The 24,998-nt window shown below is 39.1% G+C and overlaps 1 protein-coding gene across 3 annotated transcripts in view; it reads left to right on the forward strand.

The window, feature by feature from the left end:
- The first annotated feature begins 1,201 nt into the window (after positions 1–1,201).
- CRISPLD1 (cysteine rich secretory protein LCCL domain containing 1) overlaps positions 1,202–24,998 on the forward strand; it is a 46,154-nt gene continuing 22,357 nt past the window's right edge. For 2 of the 3 annotated variants that reach the window (XM_040587221.1, XM_040587220.1), the window contains exons 1-3: positions 1,202–1,432; positions 2,337–2,659; positions 24,786–24,904. In XM_040587221.1, coding sequence (XP_040443155.1) covers positions 2,402–2,659; positions 24,786–24,904 — 377 coding nt within the window. In that variant the 5' untranslated portion in view covers positions 1,202–1,432; positions 2,337–2,401. Of the gene's footprint in view, positions 1,433–2,336; positions 2,660–24,785; positions 24,905–24,998 lie in introns of those variants that run through there. The other variant, XM_040587222.1, reaches the window with a different exon arrangement.

A 24,998-nucleotide genomic window follows, 5' to 3' on the forward strand; every position in this document is an offset into this window, starting at 1 on the left:
TCACACAGTTTTGCTAGGAAAAGTTTGGTGCCCAATACTTGGGTGCAGAAGACTAATTCCCAGCATTGCAAAGCAAAAGTCATAAAGATCAACCAATATAGCACATAACAATTTTTGCATATCACAGTGTGTAAGTAGCAGGGTAGCTAGGTACGGCATCCTGCAAGACAGGTTAGTTTCAAAGTCTTTATGTAAATTACAAATAAAACTGAGAGAGTACAATAAGAAGCAGTGTGTTACTTGCACAGCATTGTTTCTCTTGGGCCCATGAAATTTGGAAGTATTTGTAGAGCCAGTCTGAAGCCAGCTGGATTCTGATGAATTTTAACCTCAGCCTCACAGTTTCTGAAAATGAAAATACAGAAAACCTTTGCAGGCTGGTACAGCAGTCCTGTGAAGACTGGAAGCTGGTCAATCCTGCTGTTACCTCAATGTACCAAATTATACTAAATAAATGAAACATTGTCCCAATCTGCTTGCATTAAAAAAAAACAAAACAAAAACAACCCACAAACAAAAAAACCGCAAACAACCCAAACTAAAAAAAAAACAAACAAAAAAACAGGCTAGAGGACTTTGATGGAAATACAGCCAAAAAGTACGTATCTGATGCCTAGTCTTGCTGGAAACAGAAACAAGTGGTTACAAGCTTTTGAATTCTACCTCGTAAAGGAAGTCTCGTGTGGCTGGTCTGCATCCCTAATGGGACTCTTGTCCCGGTACCTCCAGCCACACTCACGTGTCCCGGACTTACGCGGTGCTCGTGTGTGAACACCCAGCTTTTTCTCTTTGCCGTGTCTCAGCAGGGGCGGGCTGGCTTAGCATCCCCTCGCCAGCCACCCACGGACTGGGGCGGCAAGGGACGGGACCCCCTCGGCCTCCTCCGGCCGACGGCTTTTGCCGGACCGAGGCCAGCCTCTGGCGGAGGCTGCGGTCCCAGCCGGGCCGCGCTGCCCGCGGGCTCCAGGCACCGCCCGGGGCGCTGGTGCCGACTCCGCCGCCCCCGGGCGAGGACGGGAGTTGCGGCTGCGGCTGCGGGCGGGGGTGCGGGTGCGGGTGCCGGGGCCGGGCGCGGAGCCCGGAGCGCGGCGCGTCCCGCCCCGCGGGGGTGCCGGGGAGGGGTGTCCGCCGCACGTCACCGCCGCCCGCGATAAATGCCCGGCGGGGCTGGAGCCAGGAGGAGAAGCGTGGAGCTCCTCGGGGCGGCGGCGCTCTCGGCGGCAGCCCCTTGCCGCGGCTCCGCTGCTGGACACGTCCGCACCCGCCGCGCCGCCCCCAGCGCTCCCGCCCGGCGCAGCGAGCGGGGCGAGGCCGCGCCTGCAACCCCCGGCCCCGGCCCCGGCCCCGGTCGCGGCCCCGACGCGGGCCTGGCGAGGAGGTGGGCGGCGGAGCGGAGCTGGCTCGGAGGGCGGAGGCGGCCGCCGCCGGAGCGGTAAGGGCGTGGGTGGGGGCTCCGCGCAGCATCCTCCTCGCGGCGGGGGCCGGGCGGGGGGCGGCGGCACCCGGGCACCGGGGAGCGGGTCCCCGCGGAGAGCGGGGCCGGGGCCGGGCCGCCGGCTGCGGGCGGCGCGCTGGAGGGCGCCGGTTCTGCCCCCTTGGCCGCTTTGTGCTTCCCGGCCGGCGGCGGGAGTCGCGCCTCTCGCCCGGGGTTTGGCGGTGCCCCCGGCTCCCTGCCTGACGCCCTCGGTCGGTCGTGTAATGGGCAGTGTCGGGCTGTTGCATTCTTGCAAGTGGCACTACTTTTCCTGAGAGTTCTCTGTGCTTTCCTTTGTTTGGTGAATACAGTAACCCCACCGCCCCCCCATTTTCTTGTCCTGGTTGAATACCTTTAGTTTTATTAGTTTTTTGGAAATCATAAACCAAAAGCTTTATTCAAAGGCGTGGTTTGAAATGCACCAAGTGGGGATATTTCATACCAACTTTACTGTGTCTTTCAGTTCACATTTTGGCAACGAGTGCAGGCCTTGTAACTTTTTTTGCTCTTAAATTCCAATACTAATACCGGGAGGTCTTATCTACAGTCTAATCTTCCTCGGTGCCTGGCTCCCTTTAGGCAGATGTGAGCAGCCTGCTTTCCGGCGTGCGGGCAGTGACCTGTGCCTGCCTGTGTGCCATATACAACCACTTCAACAAACTCAAGTTAGTAAGGGTGATGATAAGCTATCATCCCAGATCAATAGCATATACTTGCTGGAGTAAAAAATGTTGTGCCCTGGTTTCTTCCCCTAAAACAACAGTGGCAAACTGTACAGACTACAGGTTTTGTTGCGTAATAAGCTCATACAGGCCAATACCTCAACCTCCAAATTACATCGCTCTCTCTTATGCATTTACAGCCAACAAACCTGGAAGACAGACTTTGCCTTGGAGCTAACTCCTGAGCGTTTTGAGATCATTCATCATGAAGTATGTAGTACAGGAATGGCTCAGAGTAACTACCTTGCTATTCATAGCTCAAGCAGTTTCTGCAATGGTTCTTCCCAATGCCACGCGCTTAGAGGAACTTTTGGAAAAGTACATGGATGAAGATGGTGAGTGGTGGATCGCCAAGCAGAGAGGGAAAAGGGCTATCACAGACAGTGATATGCAAAGTATCTTGGATCTTCATAATAAATTACGGGGTCAGGTGTATCCACCAGCTTCCAATATGGAATATATGGTAAGGAAAAACTGATAGTGACATGCAGAAAGAAATGTTCTTAGTATAGTTACTGTCACTTTATAAACAAGCATACCTTGAGTCTAGCTTGTTTGTTTTCTCATTTAAAGCACTTGTTACTTGTTTATCTTTTTTTTATACAGGGGTGAACTGTGAGATAAAAATGCCTGTTTGTGGTCCAAATCAAGTGTCACGTTCTACTGATATTAACAGGTTTAATCTCTCACAGCTTTTCAGAATTTAAGTGGCAATTCCTTAGTATTGGGGGCCAATTTCCAAAACTGCATTACGCAAAATAGTTGATTATGGCCTAAGGAGTTACCATCTAAGAAGAGTACTGAACTATGAAGTTTTAAAGTAACATGGATTGTCTCCCATGCTTCTAGGTTGGATGGAATTTCTCAGCAAAGTGAGGCCTCTCTAACAAGAAAGTCTATTTAAGTTGGCATGTGTTACTGGAGTCCTGTATGTTTCCTGTGTTTAACAGATTAATAATGTAATACATAATTTCTGTTGGTGTTTTTGCCTTAAGAAGCCTCAATATTTGGTTTGTAATTAGTAGCCTTAAATCTCCCATGGTTTTGAACTTTGATTTTATGCCATAGTTCAAGGTTAACTCTATGTCTCCTTGCTAATTAGATCAAATCAGGTCATTAGAGCTTTTAAGAAGTCTAGAAGTCTGACAAGAATATGCAACTTTTCTCCTGTATTCTTGTTTCTGCAGAAAAACTCAAACCTTTTTCTTGTGTCCACACTGTGTATTTTTTGTTTATCTTTGCAAACACCAGAGAAATAGCATTACTGTAGGTTGGGTTATCTATACCAAATATTACACAGGTTTCCTGACACCTTCCATTGTAAGGTCATGACAGAGGATCACATTAATACATTTCAAGATGCAGGTGTCTTTTCCAGTTTGGAGTGATGCCTCTCAGCTTGGAGATCTGATTGAACTGAGCATATGTGTCCTGGAGAAACCATGCTTGTTTAAATCATCAATAAAGGTAGTTTAGCTTAAGTTTACTTATATGAGCATTACTATATTAGACTAAGAGCTATCAGAGAATTAATTACCACATTTCATCTCCAAAAAAAGGGATGATAATGTCTAAAACCCTTTTAACCCTTTCAGTTACAATTTTCTGCACATATCCTTAAACTTTGTTTTGTTGTGACTTTTTCAGACCTTGTTACAATGAGAATAGGGAAGACTATTTTTTTCCTATGTTAAAATACCACAAAACTTTTTCCAGAGATTCTGCAAAAGGGTAGCTTTGTTTCTTAGTTATGTGCCTTTTCCTGTTCCTAATCCCTTCTACATTTGCCTGTGTTATATATCCTGGAAAAAAAGAATCTGGATGTACTCAACAGAGTTAGATTTTTGACATACATATTCTTCAAAGATTCCTCCTGCACTGCACACACTTTGGCTGAGACTTTGTGATAGGTCTACATCTGGAACAAGTTTTGTTGTTGTTGTTCTTTCTGTGCTCTCCAATGACCCCTGACCCAGACTACAAGTAGCATGGAAAAGAGATGCCCTGATTTTAAGGTCAAGGAGATATTCTTATTCCTGTTACTCAGAATGGGACAGCAGCTTTCAAGAGAGTGGGATTCAGTTTTGGCCTAGTATCCAAGTGAATCAGGGATTGGGGTGGGTAAGAGTTTGGGATTTGTGAATGTAAAGGGTCTGGTCAAAGGGATGGATACATATTCAGAGATGGGGACCCATGAGAAGGGCATGGAGAGATGCTGAGAATCTGGTCAAGAAGGTGTTGAGAAATCAGTCGTGTGGAGGGGGAGGGCATGTGATGTATAGATGTGGTTAGGGGAAGAACTGTGACTCTCTGGGCAGAGAAATAATTGGGAGCAAGAGTTTATGGAGGGAGGTTAAGAGCACAGAAATTTGCTAAGAGGCTATTTAAAAAGACTAAACCTGGGAGTGAGTGGGAAGGGAGGTTGTACCTGGAGGAAGCAGGCAGGAGTCAGTATTGGGAACCGAGACAAGATGGTTTAGGAGACAGTGGGAGCCCTCCAGCCCTCGGTTGCCTGAACAGAAGGAAGAACTGACTGGATTTCTGATTGTTTGAACATTATTTTTATGATACAGTTTGTGATTATGTGATTGTCCACCTTCTTTTCTATATGAGGTGTCAAAGGAATCAGGGCTGTTTTATTGCTTAATAAGAGTGAAATTTGAGTACAAAATTGTAAATGTGGTGTCGAGCCACTGACTGAATAGTGAAGAAGAAATGATACGTTATTAAGGAAGCATGATTTTTTTTGTGCAAAGGGATTCCTTTTGAAAAACTATTGTCTGGTCATTATCATAATGCATATGTGCAAGAAATAAAATGCAGAGATAAACATTCTATCATTTCATAACTTCTAACAGATACAGCTGTGTAACTATTACTGCTAGCTTTTTGACCATAATTAAAACAAATACCTGTTTTGATACTTACATATTTTTCTAGGTGCATATTAATAATAGGATGGACAAGTTCTGCTTTTGCAGATAAAGAAATAAGAACTCATATGTCTGGTTTTCCAAGGGTCTGTGACCTTTGGATCAGTTTTGTGAATGACAAAAAAGTTCAAACACCCAAGTACTGATAAAATTAAAACTGTACTTGACTATGGTTGGTAAAATAAAGGATGGGGATAAATAGGGATGTTGAATTAAAAAAAAAAAAAAGTTTCAGCAGATAGACCCATACCACTAAAAAAAATCCTTGCAATATGATACCAAAGGTGAGTTCCAGTACTTCAGAATAGGGAAACAGTCCCTTTAAATGTTTGCCTGATGCTTAGTGAGCTAGATAAGTACAGCTGAAATACTTTTGTCTACTTTTGAGGTGCTTTATTAGTGTAGACATGCCCGCAAAAAAATCACCTGCTATGGTCACAGTCATGTCACTGTAAGCTGCCCCTTGTACTGGTAAAACCTTCCCTTGTAAACAGAGCTAGCTCTGCTTGTGCAGGTGAAGTTTTATGTCTTACTGAATGTGAATGAAGGTGATCAAGGTCCAGGTGCCTCACTGGTACACCCGTCTCTCTAGAAGTCTGTCATGTAGCTGAGAAGTTTATCTCCAAGAGTGCTTGGAGCTGGGAGAAGGGTGTGTGGGGGCTGCGTGCTCTCATTGCACTGTTGGTGTGCAGCAGCTAAGCTAACCTAACAGGCGGCTGTGGCTGAAATGCCTCTGTCCTGCTCCTGCCACTGGCAGTATCTGAGTTGATAATGCGAGTCATCCATGTATTTAAAGAATCGGATTTAAATTTTTTAAAATTAATTTAAAAACTTTTTTCCCAGTCTGAGCCATGAAACTGGCTCCCTACCTGGCTGAATCAGCTGAGTAGCAGTGCTGATAAAAAGAGGGTGGGAATGCATAGCTATGGAATAGGAGGGATGAAGAACCACACTTTGGGTAGGAGATACTGGTTATGTGCCTTCTTTCCAAAGTCCAGACTTACCTTTAAGAGAACCACAGGGCTAATGCCACATTTTGCTTCAAGCTGTGCAGAGGAGAAAAGCTTCTGAGAATGGTCTCCAGCATATAAGATCTTGGAAAATATATAAGGAAAACATATAAGGAAAATTAAAAGGTTGAATTACTGATTTTCTATATACTGTCCCTCTTTACGCGTTGAAAAAGAAAAAGTGTGCTGGGCTATCACAGTTCAGAGACCTAAATTTACTAGCTGCAGCAAGATTCACAGTAGGCTGGTCTAATGAACAGAATGTTCTCATGGTTGTCTGGCTGAACTTACCAGATGAAAAGTTCATCTTCCCAAGCACTGTGGCTCTGGTGGCGAGCAGTAATGGATTCCTAGGGTAAGAGAGTAAGAATAGAGCATGTGAAAAGAGAAAGTGCTGTAATGAAACTCCCCAGCTTCCAGCAAACAGCAGCTTAGGGATTTCCAAAATAGGCTGTTGTACTTTTTGTGTCCAGTAGTCTCAGATGGAATTTTCTTTTATGAATGTGAATGCTTTTGAGTCCATTTGTATTTTCTGAATCCATGGCATCATTGCAGAGCACTATAAATTTAATCACGCACTATGTGAAAAAGTACTCTTTTTGCTTTTTTAAAAGGATCTGAAAAAAATCCTGTTCTTTTATTTGACGTCTTGTTTTTCTTTACTGTGAGAAAAAAAACTTCCTCAGTGGTCACGTCTTTGAGCTGAAGAGTTCTGCTCCTCTTTCTTGGAAACAGTTCTATCTGAAGAGCTATTCCATTTTGTTTTCCTTCTCTATCTGCTGTGGTTCTACTGTTTTCCTTTTAATTCAAAGGGAACAAACCGAACTGTTGACAGGTATGGCATACTGCAGCACTGCAACTTGATATAGTCGTGGGTTGTTGGGGGGTTTGTTTTGGTTTTTTTTTTTTATTCCTAGTATTTTCCAACATTCTTTTACTTTTTGACTGTGGCTAAACTAAAGCTGGCATTTTCATAGAGCTATTCACGATGACTCCAAGATCTTTCCAATGTTCTAAGAGGAGGCCAATTACTACAGTACATTGTATAGTTGGCTGTAATCTCCAGCAATGTCCTCATTATTTTGCATGTGTTCACACTGAATGCTATCTGTTGTTTTGTCTTTCAGTTACTTAGTGTTAGCGAGTTTCTTATCTCCTGTCTTTTATTTTCCTGTCTTGTTTTTAACTACCTTAAATAGTAAATACCATTTTTCATTCCCTGTTCTTGAGTTATTGTGAAGAAGGTATATAGCAGAGGACCATGGGTGCATCTTTCAGAGAATTTGAAAACTGATTTCATATTCTTAAATCTAGTTTTTGTCTTTCATTTTTTTCTTTATCTCATGATAGCTTAATTTTACTCATTTATTAATTTTAAATAACTTAGGAACTTTGTAGAAAGCTTAATTGTACTTAACCATTTTCCATATGTTGTTGACACCTTCAAAGCCCAATATATTGGAGGAATTAGTATTATCCATATATTTAATGTTCTTTAATTTGTCCTATGAAATCATACCAATGGAAGTCAGGTTTTAGTCAGCAGTTTCTCAGGACTACTGGAAGCGTTTTGAAATATTAACACCCACATGCTGTTTTTTGTTACTGTGGTAACGAGGCCATTTTAAGAGAGGTTTGTACCACACAGTAATTCAGAAGTTTCATGATCAAGTTCATCCAGATCCTTGAAGGCTATTGTCTGGTCCTGGAAATTTGAGACTGTTAATATTTTCAGTTTCATCTAATGTTTCTCAAGTCTGATATAGATCCTTTTACTTGCCTTCTGTCTCTTTCTCCATATAGAAGGATTCTGGTGTGAGAACTTGCATTAAGATTCTCTGTAGGGAGCAGTAGTTCAAGAAATTCAGTTAACTCCACCGTGGCTTTATATGACCTTATGACTGCATGTCAGATCATTCTTTCCTAGACATCTTCAATGCTGAGAGAGTTTTTGAATTGTCATCATTATGACTTAAATAGAAAAAATAATCTTCCTTGGGGTTGTGATGAACAGTTTGGTATGAAAATTTATGGCAGATGCAAGCTGTGTGTATGTTTATCCTGCCATATGCTGCACATGGTTGTTTCCTAGAAAAAAAAAAAGGAGTAAGGTACACTTTCATTTTGGTGTGTACAAGAATTTAACAGCATTGGAAAGAAAGCAGAGAGGGATGACGTTTCCCTGCTGCCCTTCCAAAGCACCCAAACAATGCTTATCAGAGCATTGTATAAAATGCCATGTTTTCAACATTTCCCACCCTGGGCCATTGACACCCGTGTGGCCTTCACACCAGGTATGCACTTGGGGCACATCTGTATGGAAGAGACATCTGAGCTAGTACTGAAAACTGAAGCCAACTGGTGCTGGCGTAGTCAGGTCTGACCAGAGCAGTGTGCTGTTGTGGCTCTGCAGCTGCTGTGGTGTCCCTGCGTACTCCTTCATGATGCTGGAGCTGCCTGTGCCCGCCCAGCCTTGGCAAAGACCTAGTCTTTTAAGACAAAAATGGGAACCATCATGCTTTGTCTTATGCTTGTCCGTGTATGTAATAATCTTGGAATATATAAGGTGTTTATATATATATATACATATATATATATATATATTAGGCAGTACCTTCTTTCTGTGGTTAAAATTGTTATTTGGTGGATTGACTTTGCACAATTTTATGCACTCTACTTGCCATCAGTCCAACCCTTAAAAAGTATCATACAAAAGATTGTGACCAAATCAGGAAATCAGTACATTGGTTTGGTGTGGATTGATGTGGAAGGCCTTATTCTTTGTTATTCCATTAGAAAGCGTTTTATTGCATTATTAATACATTCTTACCAGATTGTAAAACTTGAAGAACTTGTTTTAGGCACCATAACCCTGCAACTTCCTAACCTCTTGGTCTTTTTTTTTGTAAGCATCATTTGTGTATCATGGACTGAATTTTCAAAAACTTTTTATATCCCCAGTAATTTCATTGGCAGCATTGCACCTTAATAAATCTGAACATATTAATGAAAACTGAGAAACTGAGAATTTTTTTATGATTATCATGGTCAACACTTTAAAAATAGTCATTATTATTTGGATAGTGGAAATTTTTAGTTCCTTTCTATTCCAGACAGTTGTACTCTGCAAAAGTAAAGGACACTGCAAAAGGAAAGGACCCACCAAGAGCAATATTTACAAAAAACATTTTGATTAATGAATTGATAATGGCTTCCATTTTAAACCATTCCTCTAGTGTTCATTCCTTGATTTCATACGTATTTTCCCAAACAAATGAGTAAGTCAAATAGGTCATGTGAGATCCTCATTCCATGCATGTCCCGTTGCTGTACTGAAGGTGTTCAGGTTCCCAGCTTGATAGATAGCGATGCATTTCAGCCTGGTATTTCTTGGCACCTAGCCACACACTGCATTTTGTAATTGCTGTAATTGGAGAACATGAGTGTCCTCTAGGGAAAGGAAGTCTTGGCTTATTTATTTTTAGTTTTCCTTTTCACTAGGTCCTGCCAATAAATGCAAACTTGGGATGTCACTGCAAAGCACGTGCCTAGCTTATGTCAAGTTTTATTTTGCAAACTTGTGAAGAAAATAGTCTTCTAGAGATCCTCTTTAAAAAGTTCCGATTAGAATAAATTATTTTGTGTATCAGCATGATTGTTAGGGACAATTATGGATGTGTGTCTGGCAGCAGTATTAGATCCATATTTTGTTCACAGGGGGGAAAAAAACCCACATCTATTCTTTGTGTTGGTGTAATAGCTCTGAAGGTCTTCGTTTGAAAACCTTGATACTGATGTGCTGAAGGTGTTGATAACCATGACTTCTATGGGGCCTTGTATTTTGGGAGGCTTGAAGGTTTCCCACCCCGTTTCAGTAACTTCATGGAGACTTCAGAAGAGGAAAATTAAGAACAACTCTTAAGTATTTATCAATTTCTTAATTTTTCCTCAGGCAAATTCTTGCTGGTTTTAAATACAAATTGTTGGACTTTGCATCATATGAACCCACTAGTGGATAGAGCTTTTTCATGGATAATAGCAAAACATTGTTCATGTCATGATAGAGACTGAATAGGGATTGAAATAAATTTTTGGCTGTTTTGTGATGCTTTTAGATTCTATGATCTGCATAAGTCGGGATGTAGCAGTTTCTCTCTCTATGCATATCTGTCAGCTCCCAGCTGAGGTTTTTTGTCTGTAATATACTTAGGAAAATGGAAACAGCATTAGGAAACATAAAGGAAAGCCTTGTGGTGGACTTACACATTTTGGTGAATTTTACTGTGCTGAATAGAAGTGTCCTGTTAAATTTCCTAGACCTTTCTGACAGAACTTTTGCATGTCTCTGTTTAGTGTATCTTGTCCGTTTTGCCAAAACTCTTCAGGGACTCTTGGTTAAAAACAATTCCCATTCCCCTTGAGCAGAGAACTTTGGTTTGTGGAATCCCTTAAGTGGCTGGAGAGCACTTTGGGTGCCAAGAACAGAGCAGCTCTTTTCAGAGTGAACCTGCCTGCCTTCCCTCTGATTTTCCACTTTTCTGCTCCACTTCAAAGGCTGGTGGAAGTGCTTCAGCTTCTTTGCCTGTGCTCAAAGGCTCCTGACACTGCATCAAAGAACACAGTGACATTGACTTATCCTCTTATTCTCTCTGGCAGTTTTAGCAAAGGATTGTGCAATGTGAAGTGGCCAAGAAAGCAAGTGGATAAGTCTATGGTATGACTTCTATTGATGTAATGCCAACAACAACTAAGCAACTCCAAGTAAAGAAACTGAAAGCGGAAAGTAGCAGAAAGGCTCACTGTCTCAAAATTTAAGGGAGCCTTCCCAAAGTAAAATGATTAACAATACAGGACAGAGAACTTCTCCATCCCCCATATCAAAAAGTTTATTAAAAATTAATCAGTAGTAGCAGAATCAGAGTGTAAATACAAAACAGCAACTAAACACAGAAAGAATCAATGGGATTTATAAAAGTAACTCCATGTAGACTGTCATCTTCATGATATCCACCTAGGAATCTTCTGTAACTTCAGATATTTTTTTAATTGAGAAAAAAGTATCTCTCTTAGCATAATTTCATTGAAATGCTAGATATGAATTTATCCTGTTATCTGTAAATATAGTCCTCAACCTTAGATTTGGCATAAGTAGAATGACTGTCATGGTTAGAAGAGTGTGATTTCTTTACCTTGAGGTTAACAGAGCACTGACACAGGCTGCCCAGAGAGGCTGTGAAGTATCTTTCCCTGGAGACATTCAAAACCCACCTGGATGTGACTCTGTGCAACCTGCTCAGGTGAACTTGGTTTAGCAGGGGGTTGGACTAGATGGTCTCCAGAGGTCCCTTCCAACCCTGACCATTCTGTGGCTCTGTGATTCATTGAGATGACAATCTTGTGTTGATACAGAGGACAATTTTTAGTTTATTATGAAGGAAGATAATTTGCTAAAATCAGGCTGTTTCACTCATTAAATCCAGAATTTTGGCTGCCTATATACATATCACAGTATATATGTCCTTATTTCCATGTCGGATCTGCAAATGGTCAGGAAATCCTTTAATGCATTTTTCAGCTCTCTTTTTTTAGATTATATTTAAACATGTTTCTAACAGTAGTGCCAAGTCATATATTGTCAGTTGGCAGTCTCCTGCAGTAAGTTCAGTTCACTTGCGTCAAATCAGAGTGGCCGTATTTTAAAAGCATTCACTGTGACATGTATTTGAGATACTGCAGCTAATTCCACTTCAGAGTCCAGGAAATTCTGTAGCATCTCTGAAACTGCTGTATGAAAGCAATCAGTTACAGCTAGTTTATTGTGGTAGTCGCTATTAGGATTTGCAGTAAGGACCTGTACTCTGGTTAATTTGTAATTAGCTATAAATATTTATTAATACTATTTGTAATGAATGTGTGTCATTCATAATTTGACAATGGACAAAATGCAGAAATCAAGATCAGCTTTTACACTGTTGCGTCTCTTCCATTCATGTCAGAATATAGAATTGAACACATGATTTTTAGTCATGTTCTAATAGAAAGTCTTTATGCACTGCCTTTAAAAAGTAGCAGAGTAAATACACTGTTTCAGAACACCCTGGCAAGCTGAATATTCCAGCAAGATTTTTTTTAACATGCTTAGAGTACATACAGAATTAAATGTGATTAGTCATGTCTGCTGGTTCCTATTCCTGGTTTTACTTTTTGAACACAAAAAGCTCAAACACATGAAACTGTAATAGGGAGATACTTCCAAATATTGGTGCAATTTGTTCAGTGTCTGGGAACAATATTTTTGGCCTCATACTGCTTTCCTGTTTCCAGGCAAAAGCCACAGTTTTCCTGCTTTTTACTCTTTTCCAAAAGAGTAGCTGAAACCTCGAGCTCTGTTCAGGAATCTCTGCCCAGTTTAAAGCTCTATAAACCCCAGTCTACTGTATGGTAGCATGTAAGGACCTTACCATTTCATTTCTAGACAGGTAGTGGCTCTCCAATGGAAACTGGATGCCTAACTTTCTTGGCAATGAAAAGTATAACAATTTTAACTATCATCTTTCTTTGTGCTTAAAAGATGTATCACTACTAGTTAGTATGGTTGGGTTTGTATTTTCAAGGAGAGTTGTCTGGTTTTTCAGTACTCCTGAGTTTTTGTGGTCACTCTGCTGTACGCTGTGAGGGACCTTGGGCTAGTATGGAGGCCACATTTTTTTCAGACTCAAATAACTGAAGGGAAGCATCTCAGTTGTGTGCAAGTTACTGATTTTTCAGATGTGCTAGTTATCATTATTTTCCATGGACTTCCTTCAGCAGCCTTGGTACAGATGAAAGTGCCTCACCTAAGCGTAACTGAAAGCCAAGCCAATGAAAACTGCCTATGTCTGTTTGTCAGGAAGAGATGATGTCAAACCAATGTATTTTACTTTTTTTTTTTTTTTTTTACGACCCAGTAACTATCCAGCATAATGTATCAGAGGGAAGTAGCTGGTGTGATATTTTTGACTCTGGAAATTTTTTTACACTCTCCACCCCAAGGTTTTTGTGAGTGAAAATTGACAGAAGCTCTCTGTTGAACTGCCAGAAGACTGAATGTGGTGATGCTGTTGGAGCTCACCCCTTTTTGATTAAGCACTTAGGTTATGACTTGTGTGAGCAAAGAATGCACTTGAAAACTGCAGAATACATTGATGTGGGCACAGGTTGGGGTTGGTTTAGACAACACGATCAAAACAGAAGAACTTGACAGATGGAAGTAATGGCCTGAAATCCACATGATGAACTTGAACTGCAAGGTATGGAATAAATCAAACAGGTAAAAAACAAGAAATAAAATGTAGAGGTAACACTGCAATAAAAAAGATGCAGGAGTTGCGCTGAGTTAAAAAATAGTATGAGGCAGCAGCCTTTGAAAGGAGACTTGTCTGTGTGAAAGTGGTGAGACCTTGTCTGAAATGCAATGTCCAGATTCGGTCATTTTTTAAGAATGGTCTAGCCATTCTAGGAGGAATGAAAGAGATTAATGGGATTGATTATAAACACAGAATATGTGATTTATGAGGAGGACTGAAGGAATAAAGCAGCTGAATTTGTTTAATCTGGGAAATAAATAAAGGTTGTTACAGGAAAGAGAGTGATTTCTTTTTTCTTGGCAATAAAACATCATCCAGCATTGCAGGGCCAGTGGTTTAGGTTGCATACCAAGAAAATCCTCTTTACTCTTGCAGTCAGAAAACCGTAAAAGAAAATGACAGTAAATATTACTATGAAACTACTGTTACTGGTTTTAATTTAAAGAAAAGGTTGATAATACACATATATTTGATTCTGGCTCAGTGGAAGCAGCTAGATACACTACAGTGAAGATCAGTCTCTTTAAGTCATTTTCAGCTGTACTTTTGTTTCATTCTCTGCTGCTGCCATGCAGTGGGTTTCTAGTTCTTAACTGTATTTCTGGCTTATTTGCTTATGGCATTTCTCATTCTGTGTTTCATCTTTCCTTTTTTTTTTCTTTCTCCGTGTCATTAGCCTTAAAGAATACAGTGGATTCTATTAAAAAGTAAATAAATACCCATACTGTACTGTGGTATTTACTTTACCACTCTCTCCCTATATTTAGAATGTATACAGCAATGAGGTATTTATACTATGCCATGGTAAATGTTTACTTTCAGTGGTGCCCACTGTACTTACTTTTCCATCCTTACTGAGCTTAAATTTTAGCTTTTTTTTCTTTCCATATAGTCCCATTCCATATGATTTTTTTTCTGCTTTCCTGTGTCTATGAAAATCTCTCCAATCACTGATTTTTTATTATTTTTTTTTTTACGGGAAAATGTTTTTTGAGCTACTGGGCTTACCAGCTCTATTGCAATACCGATTGGTATAATTGTTAGACTCACTTGTGCTGGTCTACCTTGGGTGAGAAGGAACTCTTTTGATTTAACATCCACACAACACAAATAGTTGGATTAATCTCACCAAACTTCTGATGTCTGGGGTATAGATGTCTGCATTTGAGCCAGTTGCCTTTACAATTAGTAGAGAAAAATGAGAATTTTCAACACACAGTTTATCTCAAAGGTGGGTAGCTAATTTTACCTCCCTCTCTATAGATGCTTATTTGTCTATGTAACTGCAAAGGTAATTTAGGTAATTGGCTCAAATGTAGGTATCTGCATTGAGGCTGTTTAAATTCAGGGGAGGCTAATCCCATGCCGTGTGATTAACTGGGCTGTTTAGGAATTGCAGTTTAAGCTGCAGTATTGTCACTGAAACATCAGCTTCTCCATAAGCAGAACACTGGTTTCAGTCTACACAATACTCAAACCCCGTGTTGACAGAGGTTAAATACCACAATTTGTAGTCCAGTCTGTAAAGTTAAACTGGTGTTAGTTGTGGTTTATTTTAATATGATAATTTGTAAACCAGAAGCATTCAGAAGAGTCGTATTACATGCAGCATACCTTCTGCAAATCTTGTAAACTTCTGCGGTAGAAGAAGAGTCAGCATGTAGAGACAATAACTGCTACCACCATTCAGTTTGATCTGTCACCTGGGTTTTAGCTTCAGATAGTCTGGTGTCTGTGGAACATTTGTGAAACACTGGTAGTGCCGTTATCTGTGTGAATGTGTTTGATGGTGCGCTAGGTTTTAACAGGATACTGATGAAGGCAATGCCTGTGTTGGCAAGTAGTGTGGTGCAATAGGAGCGGGTTTGTAGAGCAAAAGAACTGGTGCTGAGGATCTGACATTAATGCTTTCTGCTTTTCGGGGTTTTTATTTTGAACTAGGTCTAATCTGTGTGGACTGAGTACCAGTGAACAACTGCAAAGTGTTAGATGCACTCCTGGAGCACAATTCCTGGTATTTTATCTGGGAAGTATCCAGTTTGTACTTCAAGAGTGCGCTCTGATATGCAGTAAGTGGAAGTGATCAGAACTTTCATCATCAAAAGTATATTCCAGATCTAAATTAAAAAAAGATCCCTAATCCACTTGAGTTCTGTTATGGTGGTATTGCAACCCAGTCTAAAAGATCAGCGTCATTTCCTGGCTGCTGGCTTCATGAAAGAGAATGTTTTAGATAGTAGATCTATGTGAACTCTAAGAAATACAGCAGAAATAGCATAAATAATTATCATACTCGGATGATATGCAAGTTGTTTTCCAAAGCTGAAACAGGAAGACACTAAATAAAAGTATACAACCCTACTGAGACTGTAAGGCTGAAGTATGTAGAGTTAAATGTTTTCTTCTGTTACAGTAAAAAATAGATGCTTGCAGGGCTGGAAGTTTAGCCAATGCTCCTGCTGTAAATGGTGGCTCAAATACAAGTTTGAAATAGCAGTTTTACTGTGTAGGTGTACTGTTATGGATAGCAAAAGCATCTGAGCTATAGACCATGCCACCTTGTCAGTAGTAGACTACTCAGAGTAGATGATGAAATAAAAGCTAGAGTAGCACTGAGCCTTGAACTAAGGGTTTGTGTGTGTGGGTAAATTATACCGATGGAGGAACATGCTTCACGGTGATGATACATAAGAAGTTAATGTAGACCATTTCTGTCACAGAGGAGGATATGTGAGTAAAAGGGAAGTTGTTATGCCATTAACTTTTTACAGGGAAAGATACGTTTTCTTGGATGGCTACAAAGAAAGATGTGTCCTCTTGGATGGCTAAGAAGCTGGTTTCCAGTGTCTAGATCTTCTGTTCTGAATGTACATGTTTCATTAGAAGAAAAGATTGTTTGTTGTAGAGAGGGGTATTAGTCGTGTTTGCATAACTTTTAGGAAGGGTACGTTTAGCAAGGTTAAAAGCTTAATCAAGATAATATCTAAAGTATTGAATGAAGCACTTGCTTGAGGAAGTCTACCTTGCAGAATGTTGATCTTGAATGTCAGTAAACTCAATATTAGCTATTCTTCTTTTGTTGTTTTTGGTCCTCTCCTTCTGAATTTGGAAATTCTTATGTCAAAATCTGATGCACAATGAGCATCTCTGAAATTACAATCGGTGTCACTATGCTATCACTCAGCAATCTCTGCCAAACATTTCAGGTTTTCATTTTATTCAACAGAGCACAGATAACCTCTTGTGAACACCACAAAAAACCCCAAACAAACAACCAACAATTAGAATAATAAAAAAACACCATTTGTTTCTATAGAGGAAGGTCTGAATTAATGAATCTTCACCACTTGGAACTAGACCAGTAGGCAATGACGGGTGAGGGAGGAACATCATCCTTTGCCTTCATAAGAACCTAGATGTCTGAAGTCACTTGTTGCTGCAGTTGTCAAGGAGCATGTGTGTACTCAACACTCGAGCTGTAATCTGTCAGCATAATGGCACCCAAACCCCCTTTCCTGTTTGCACCATTTAATGTACCAGACATCTGAATCAGCTGCATGAATGCGAAGAAATATATGCCTGTATGCTCACAGAGGAAATGTAGACTTGTGGTGATACCACCATCTGTAGCTTAATCAAAATAGTAGGGTTTTTTAATTATAATTCATCCTTAAAGCAGATGTGAAGAAAAGTCTAAGAAAAATGTCAAAGAGATTAAAAACTAGATACAGATTGAAAGATAAGAGATAATGTCTTTCTGGTTAAAGCCAGGTCCATAAACTTGTAAAACTTGGTACATGACTTGTAAAAGCCATGTATGTGACTTGTAAGATAGTCGAAGTCTAGACTGCAGTTGTAAAGAAGGTAATTTGTTAGATACAAACAGTTATTGAATCCTTCCTAATTTCAGTTTTCACAGATGCCTAAGTATAGTAAAGTCAAGTGTTAAAACAGTGGGATCAAGTTTTCACAGACTGAAATTTCACATCTTAAAGGGCAGTCACTCATTTTCTGTAGCTTTGGTGCACAGTTTTTTATGTATGCAGAAGGTTAGAAAGCACTGAACCAAAGGCCACCTTGAAAGTTTCGCTCTCGGAAATGTAGTTTATGAGGCAGAAAGCTGTTTTGTTATGATAACCCCGTATTCAGTAGTATCATGGAAGAAGTATGGCACTGAAGACATAATGGCACACAAAATGGTACAGCATATACCATGTTCTTAGACTTGAATATGTGCTGATTTATGCCTGCCTTGCTCTCTTATGTCCAAACCTGAAGAGTACAACATGCATTTCTCAAGCCAGGTGCAGATGTGAACTTGCAGTATGTGAGATGGAGGGAAGGAGAGGTACATAACTTGGTAGCTGCAACCACTTTGATATTATGACTACTGATGGATGAGAAGGCAATAAAACCTCTTTAGTTTCTCCCCATCTCTGTAGTAGTACTGTGTCTTCCCATTGTTAGGTGACATCTTTTGATCTTTATAATTAGCATCACTGAGTGATCTTCTCTTGGAAGTAACATTTAGAAAGTAGAAGGAGATTTTTCAATTTAAGACATACTAGCAGCTCCTTTTGCATTTTTTTGCTACTCAACGGAGTTCTGGAGGCGGTGTGTGTTTGTGTGTGGAATCAAGGAGGTTTGTGTTGCTGAGCAGTTGATGATATGTTCAGTGTCTGCCTGTCTGTCTCAGTGTAGGAAGCCAACCCTGATGATGATCCCTTATCCAAAAGGTAGACCACATGTAGTTTTCCCACAATGTGAGCAATACTTTTTCTTGATAGACAGGTTGAATTACCTTGCACATAGTACCACACAATTGCCAGTCAAAATGTTTGTCAGAGCTGGGAATCGGCTGCCTAGTTGCAGCTTCTTGTGCTCCCATCAGCACCCTGTACTTACCAAAGAAACCTGGTAGTGCAAAGTCATTGAAGCTGGTAATGTCATCACATGAAGCAGGGAACTCACAGATGAGGAATCAGGTGCTGCATGTATCTACATTTCAGAAGACCAGATTCACCCTTTTTATGAAAAGAAACAACTTCCTGTTGTTAAGTAATGATGTTTGAAGGGTTTATTTATTATCAGCAAGCAAAAGGATCATTGCCTATAGCTACACAGAGATTTCTTTTAAACTTTTTCTGTACCACTTATTTCAAAGAGTTGTTTTAGAAACAACAGTCCTTGGTTTAAATATGTAAAATACAAGCTGATGATGAATGTTGTGGAAGAACATTTTCAGTTAAGTTTAAAGCATCAGAACTATGTCAGCTCAGTGTACATTTCAGTAGCCAGATTTCAATATCAGTAATGATATTGTGGTTAAGGTATGAGAAATGTCTACATTGGTAGGATGTGAAATACCTATGTTGCTGTGACTTCATATTCTTTCATTTTTATTCTGGCTTTTTTTTAAAAGAAGCCAAGCACCCTGGCATTTTAAAGATTCACTAATTAGTTCTACATTTGTTTGAAGGTCCTCATTGCGTAACTTGCTCTGAGTGGACATTTTAATGTGGTTTTGGAAACCCTTCCTTATACATTTGCTTTCCTGCTGTTATCTTTTTGCTTTACTGTTTTAAGGAGGAAAGGAACACTAGGAGAACAAAAACCTTTAAAATTTTATTGAATGAAACATGAAAACCTGTGTATGTATCTTCCTTTGTATGCGGATGTGCTTTCATTGTTGGAAGCCAAAAGCTTGCCATCATGTAAGTGAAACAAGGGAATGGTATTAAGAGCACAAGAATAAATTCCTATTCTAGTGAGGAGATAGTTGTTATATACTTACAGAGATTATTTTACGTTTGTTTCATTTACCCTGCTATATGTGCAAACACAGAGCAAATATGGTAAAATGCATCATATTTGGAACTAGTCTGACCGTATTGGTAGAAAATACTTTAAGTTACTTAATCCTTAAAAATCAGATACACAGTTATTCTTCATATAACTTTAATCAGAACAATTAATTTAGAAGGGAGATTTGGATCACCTATTTTAACTACTGGAAGAGAAGGATGAAAATCAAGGTGTCATCACTAGTGTAAAGTAGCTTTTTCCTGTTCTTGATGCAGTCTCTGAAGCAATGATTAGGCATGTTGGCAAAGCAGTAGAGAACCTTTTGAATCGTTTAAATTACAACTACATGTAACTGTACAAATGACATTTAAAAATACCTTCAAGCTAATTTATGTTAACTGTGATATGGGATTGCAGTCTGTCAGATTTCTTTTACAAGTTTTTCATTTGTTTTCAGAAATTTTATACCTGTTCATAACATTATTAACACGTGTGTAAATTTTTTTGCATCACTCTGGAGTACTCAGATATAAATTCAAGATAAAATTTTCCAAAGAATCGCATCAGGGGTTAGGATATGTTTCCCCTTTTTATTAAACATCATTAGAGTGATTGTGTTGTGTTGCTTCTGCCTTGGTAAGGGCTGGAGACCCAAGTAACTGTGACTTCTAATCCCTTCTACCTCTTTTTTTTTTTTTTTTTTTTTTACTGGCTCTAGGAGGTTAGCAGTGTTTTACTCCCTTTTTTGCCTTTGGAAGTCACTGGCAATCAAGAAGGTAACTTGGTTCTCTAGGAAATTCTTTACAACTGGGTCATTGGGTAATTTTTTCTAGAATATTTCATAAATTTGATGTAATTTAAGAGAGGTTTTATTGTAATTCTGACTTCTGTTACAGACACTTCAGAAGTGGTGGCTTGGATGAGTAAATGAGACAGTTGGATGATGAATACTGCAATTAAAGAGATTGTGTCCTGTGTGCAATTTACACTTGATGGACTTTTTACATCTGAAGATGTATGCTTTTGGTATTTACTCCATCACCCCCCAAAACAATACTTAATTAAAATGAAGAAGAAATTAAGCTATATCCTGGTAATCTGCTTGGTGTGCTTCCATACTGTGGACTGCAGTTTGGCACTGAGACACCTGAAGTAGCTTTGAAATAACTGACTCCATTAGCAACAGTTGTCATTGTATATTTAAGCACATTTGAACTGAAACATAGCCTTGATGAAGAAGCAGGAGTGTAAGTTGCACTTTAGGCTGATACTTTTTCATGATCTTTTCTCATCCAAAAAAATCCTGGATCAAACTAAATGTTGGGTGTCAGGATAACAGGCAGCATTTTCTGACAACAAACTGTGCTAGGTATGTGCATGATATCCATGCTAGGTAGTTTTTATATTTGGCTTTAAAAATAAAGGGTTTCAGTGTTAGAGGTTGAGGAACAAATGTATGAGTCCTTTCCTCTGTGGCACGCAGGGAGAATTTTGTGGACAGCTGGCTGTTCTGGAGTCACTTCATTGTGTGATACATGCATTGAGGAGAAAAGCAAGACATGCCACATCATTTGCTGCAAACCCAATATATACATATATTTATATATGCAGGTGTTTTGACATCCAATTCATGTCTCACAACATGTTGAAGTTGGGATTATCTGTTAATTGATCAGCCTACTGTGTGCTTGGGTGATGCAGTATGATTGGGTGAATTCAGTCTTTACGCAGCAGCAAGTAAATAGTTGAGTTTTTTGCTTTGATATTTTGTAGTGTATTTTTTCTAAAAAGATACCTGTCTCTTAATGTTTGTATCTAAATTCTGATATAGGAGACAATTCCCATGAGATATTATCACAGACATTTTACAAAGATACTGAAATGTGAATTACTCAGGTTTTAAGTCATATTCTTTCTCTGGTGTCATAAAGATTAGATTGCTGAAGCTGTTATTAGAGAACAGTTGATAACTGAAAAAATGATGTAAAAATATTTTTATATAAAAAGTTACCATGGCTAATTAAAACAATTTATCTCATGATGCTAAAAAATTACTTTCTTAGTACATTTTAAAGATTTCTTATTTCTTTGACACTAATAAACAGTTGTCTAGCCTGTTGGTCCTAACTAGAGTACTTTTAAATTTTGATTAGAGAAAGGAAAATTGAAAAAATTCAATTAAAACAAAATTTTGTTTTAATCCTCTGTTGGAGAATTACATTTATTGGCTTTCAATGAAAACTGCCAAAAATTGTGATTAGCTGAGCTCTAACAACCCCATTACTTTATTCCTTCCTCTTCCTCTTTCCTGTATGCCATAAACTGATGACTCTGTGGAGTTTCTGTCATTAGACCTGTCGTTATGATTGATATGGAAGGGCAGTGACCAAGGAAGGCTGATGCTGTCACTGTCTTAGAGGACTCCAGAGCAGAATCGTAAATGAATCTGCTCCAAGGAAAGTGCACTATGATGGGGCTCACTTCACTATAAGCAGTAATAAATAAAAACCCTGGAAAGCACCAACGGGGCAGATTTAAACTCTGTAACATAAGAAGAAATAGGGTGATTACCTCATGATGAGCCTTAAGCTATGACCTCTTTCCCTTAACTAATTCTTCAGATTCCTGCCTGAGATAATCTTGGACACATAAACCCTTTCTTAAAGAGAGTGGAGTTGGCTCCCTGGCTTATAAACCACCTTTTCCTGGATTTAGGAGTGACGGTGCAGTGGGCAAAAATATCCAAACACACAAAGCTCCTCATAGCTATAACTGTCTTCTGTGCTATGCTTCCTGCAAAGAGCTGTGCTGCGTCCTATCTGCTCAGCCATGAAGATTATTTCTTTGCTGCAGCTAAGCTTGTGGCCAAGAAACTGGGAATTGTGCTCATCTCTGGCTAGGCAAGCAGTGGGGAGTAAAGACAGTATTTTATACTGTGGATGAAGGCAGAGAAATTGTTAAGGAAGGAGGAATTTTTTGAAGACCATATCCAATCTCAACAGTACCTTGGAGTGTGGGTGTTCATCTGTCGGGAGGATTAATGATGAATTTAAGTTTTTCATCAAAAAGGATGTTTTTGCAGAGTTCTGGATGGCTCTGTCATGCATAGCTATCATTACTCTTTAAAAGAAAATTTTGTTAAAGATTACGTCATGAGCTTGAGGAATAGATTCAAGCAGGTACTACTGACGGGCTAGCTCTGATCTTCAAAAAATTCATTATTTCAGTTAAAATAGCTGCATAATGTATTTTGAAACTTGCGTGAAATAAAAACCAACAAAACAACTGTACAATTACTTTAACCATGACAGCTGTTTTAAGAGTTGAAAATGTGGGCAGATCCTTTACAAGAGAATGTATTGTGGGGTTCTGAGGCTCATAGGTTCATAAGAGCTACAAGACATTTTAGCTGGCTTTAGAGGCAGGAAGCTCTAAACGTGATCAGGTGCCCCCATTTTGATCTAGCATAAGTCAAATTTACTCTAAATCTGTATGCCGGAATCCAGTTGGTAAAACCATTCTTAACAAAAATTATTTGAGAAATATATTAACTTTACAACTTGTTCATATTCAGAGCTAATTCTAAGTATGAGCTGACTTAATGTCGCACACTATATGCAACAAAGACAAACTATGGTGGCTTTTATTTTAAAATGTTATGGTCTCATGATTCCATTGTAGAATGATGAAGCAATTGTATGACAATTTATAAGAACAAAACATGCATGTGGAAGAAGTGTGTTAATCTTTGTTTTCTATAATGGGTACAATTGGAAGAAGAGCTGTTTATGATAATGTGACAAGAAAATGGAAAAGAAAAAGATTTTACAAACTGTCATATAAAACTTCCTGACTTAAGATTAGAATATTTTCTTATGGCTATTAAAGAATGCTGTGGCTTATGACACTGAAATACTGGCCCAGTAGGGTAAATAGAAAATCCCTACTGTTTCCTAAAGTCAGTGGGGTTTGCATCCATATGAGGGTTAAAAGCTTTATTGTGTCATTATTATATTGTTAGAGTAATTCCGTCAAAATAAATGTTACATTTTGGGAGTCAAAATGTACCCTATAAATTTTTTACTTGCCGATGATATTCATAATAATAAACAGACAAAATGGAATTCAATGCATTAGAGACTTCTGAAGAAGAGAACCAAGAACAGATGTTCTAGGATTAAGTTGATATTAACATCTTTGCATAATCATGGTCTTGCATAACCAAGGACATACTTGTTTTTAATGAGTAATTTGATTAGACGGTGAAAACTCCATGTCAAGATCAATAGAAAAATAAATTCTAGCACGTGGAATTTGTCTGTTATATTTGAGTATTCTTTGGCTGTGTTAAGGAGTTTTTTACGTTTAATCTGTGCCAAAAATTTTTAGACATGATCTCCAGTGTCTGCATGGGAATTTGGGCTTAGAAATACTGGATTACTGTTATTTATATAACACAGTCTCACTCTAAGAAACTTAGTCTGAATTTATGATGAAATAATTGAGGCTCTATCAAGAAATGTGTTTCCTTCCTGGAAATATTTGAGTTTCCCAACCTGAGCCTTGGTATCAGAGAGTCAGGTATCTGGAAACTATTTCTGCAACTATCGGAAGACTGAGAAAGTCAAGGAGCGGTATGGTTACTTTGTACAAGAGGGACCACTTCGAGCAAACCCCAGCTTAGTGCAGTAAAAACTGTGCATACACAGTATGGTATAATTTATTTCAAGAAGAATAGGTTTTACTATGCTTTTGAAAGGAAGAAACTTGCGTTTGCATTTCAGGTACAAGCCTATTCTTCCATGTCCCTTAAGAATAAAAAAAAAATATAAACAGTTGTGGTAAACAATAATTCACATTCTTTAACTTGTCCTAAGCCTGACTGTTACTTACATGAGTGCGTATTTTTTTGCCAGCCTAGCCATAAAATCAACGAAGGACAACCTTACTCTAAGTTTTCATATTTTGTGTTTTCACTGTGTAAGATTTCAGAAAAAGCTGATTATAGAAAAGGGAGAGAAAATATCTTTCATTTCAGATAAACTATTGGTTTAGAGGAAGTAAAGCCTTATGTTGGAAGTATGTTGGATAATACTCTTTTGGCTAAGAAAAGTGCCTATTACTAAAAGGAAATCTCACAAGACAGAAAATGCACTTGATTTAGCTTGGGCAGTTGAACTAAGCCTTTCAGTTTCGTATTTGTGCTTTATTCACTGCAGCATGGCTGCACATGCTTCTAAAGGGAACACTGTGATGGGATTAAAACTTTTTTCCCCCTTGTTGAAAACGTGTTGGTTTTTTCTTGTGTAACACAAATGGAGTATACAATTGTCAAGTTTCACTTTTTTCTTCAGTCTTCTGCCCTGGTAACCGAAGCTTTAAAAATGGGCAATCCTTTTTTTTCTTTTCTTTTTTTTTTTTTCTTTTAAGTAGTATAAGAGAGACACACCAAGTATTTCTAAGAAGATGTCCCTGTATTTTCTTTCAAATTTCAGACATGGGACACAGAACTGGAGAGATCTGCAGAGTCATGGGCTGAAACCTGTCTATGGGAGCATGGGCCTGCAAGCCTTCTTCCGTCCATTGGACAGAATTTGGGGGCACACTGGGGAAGGTAGTTTAAGATACTGTTTTATAATATATACGTTTGGGTGTTTTTTTTTAATCTAACAAAATTTGCTTGTTGCTTAAAGGAAGAATGATAGAAG

This window comes from Falco naumanni, chromosome 3 (assembly GCF_017639655.2).
Source record: "Falco naumanni isolate bFalNau1 chromosome 3, bFalNau1.pat, whole genome shotgun sequence".
Classification (NCBI taxonomy): Eukaryota; Metazoa; Chordata; class Aves; order Falconiformes; family Falconidae; genus Falco; species Falco naumanni.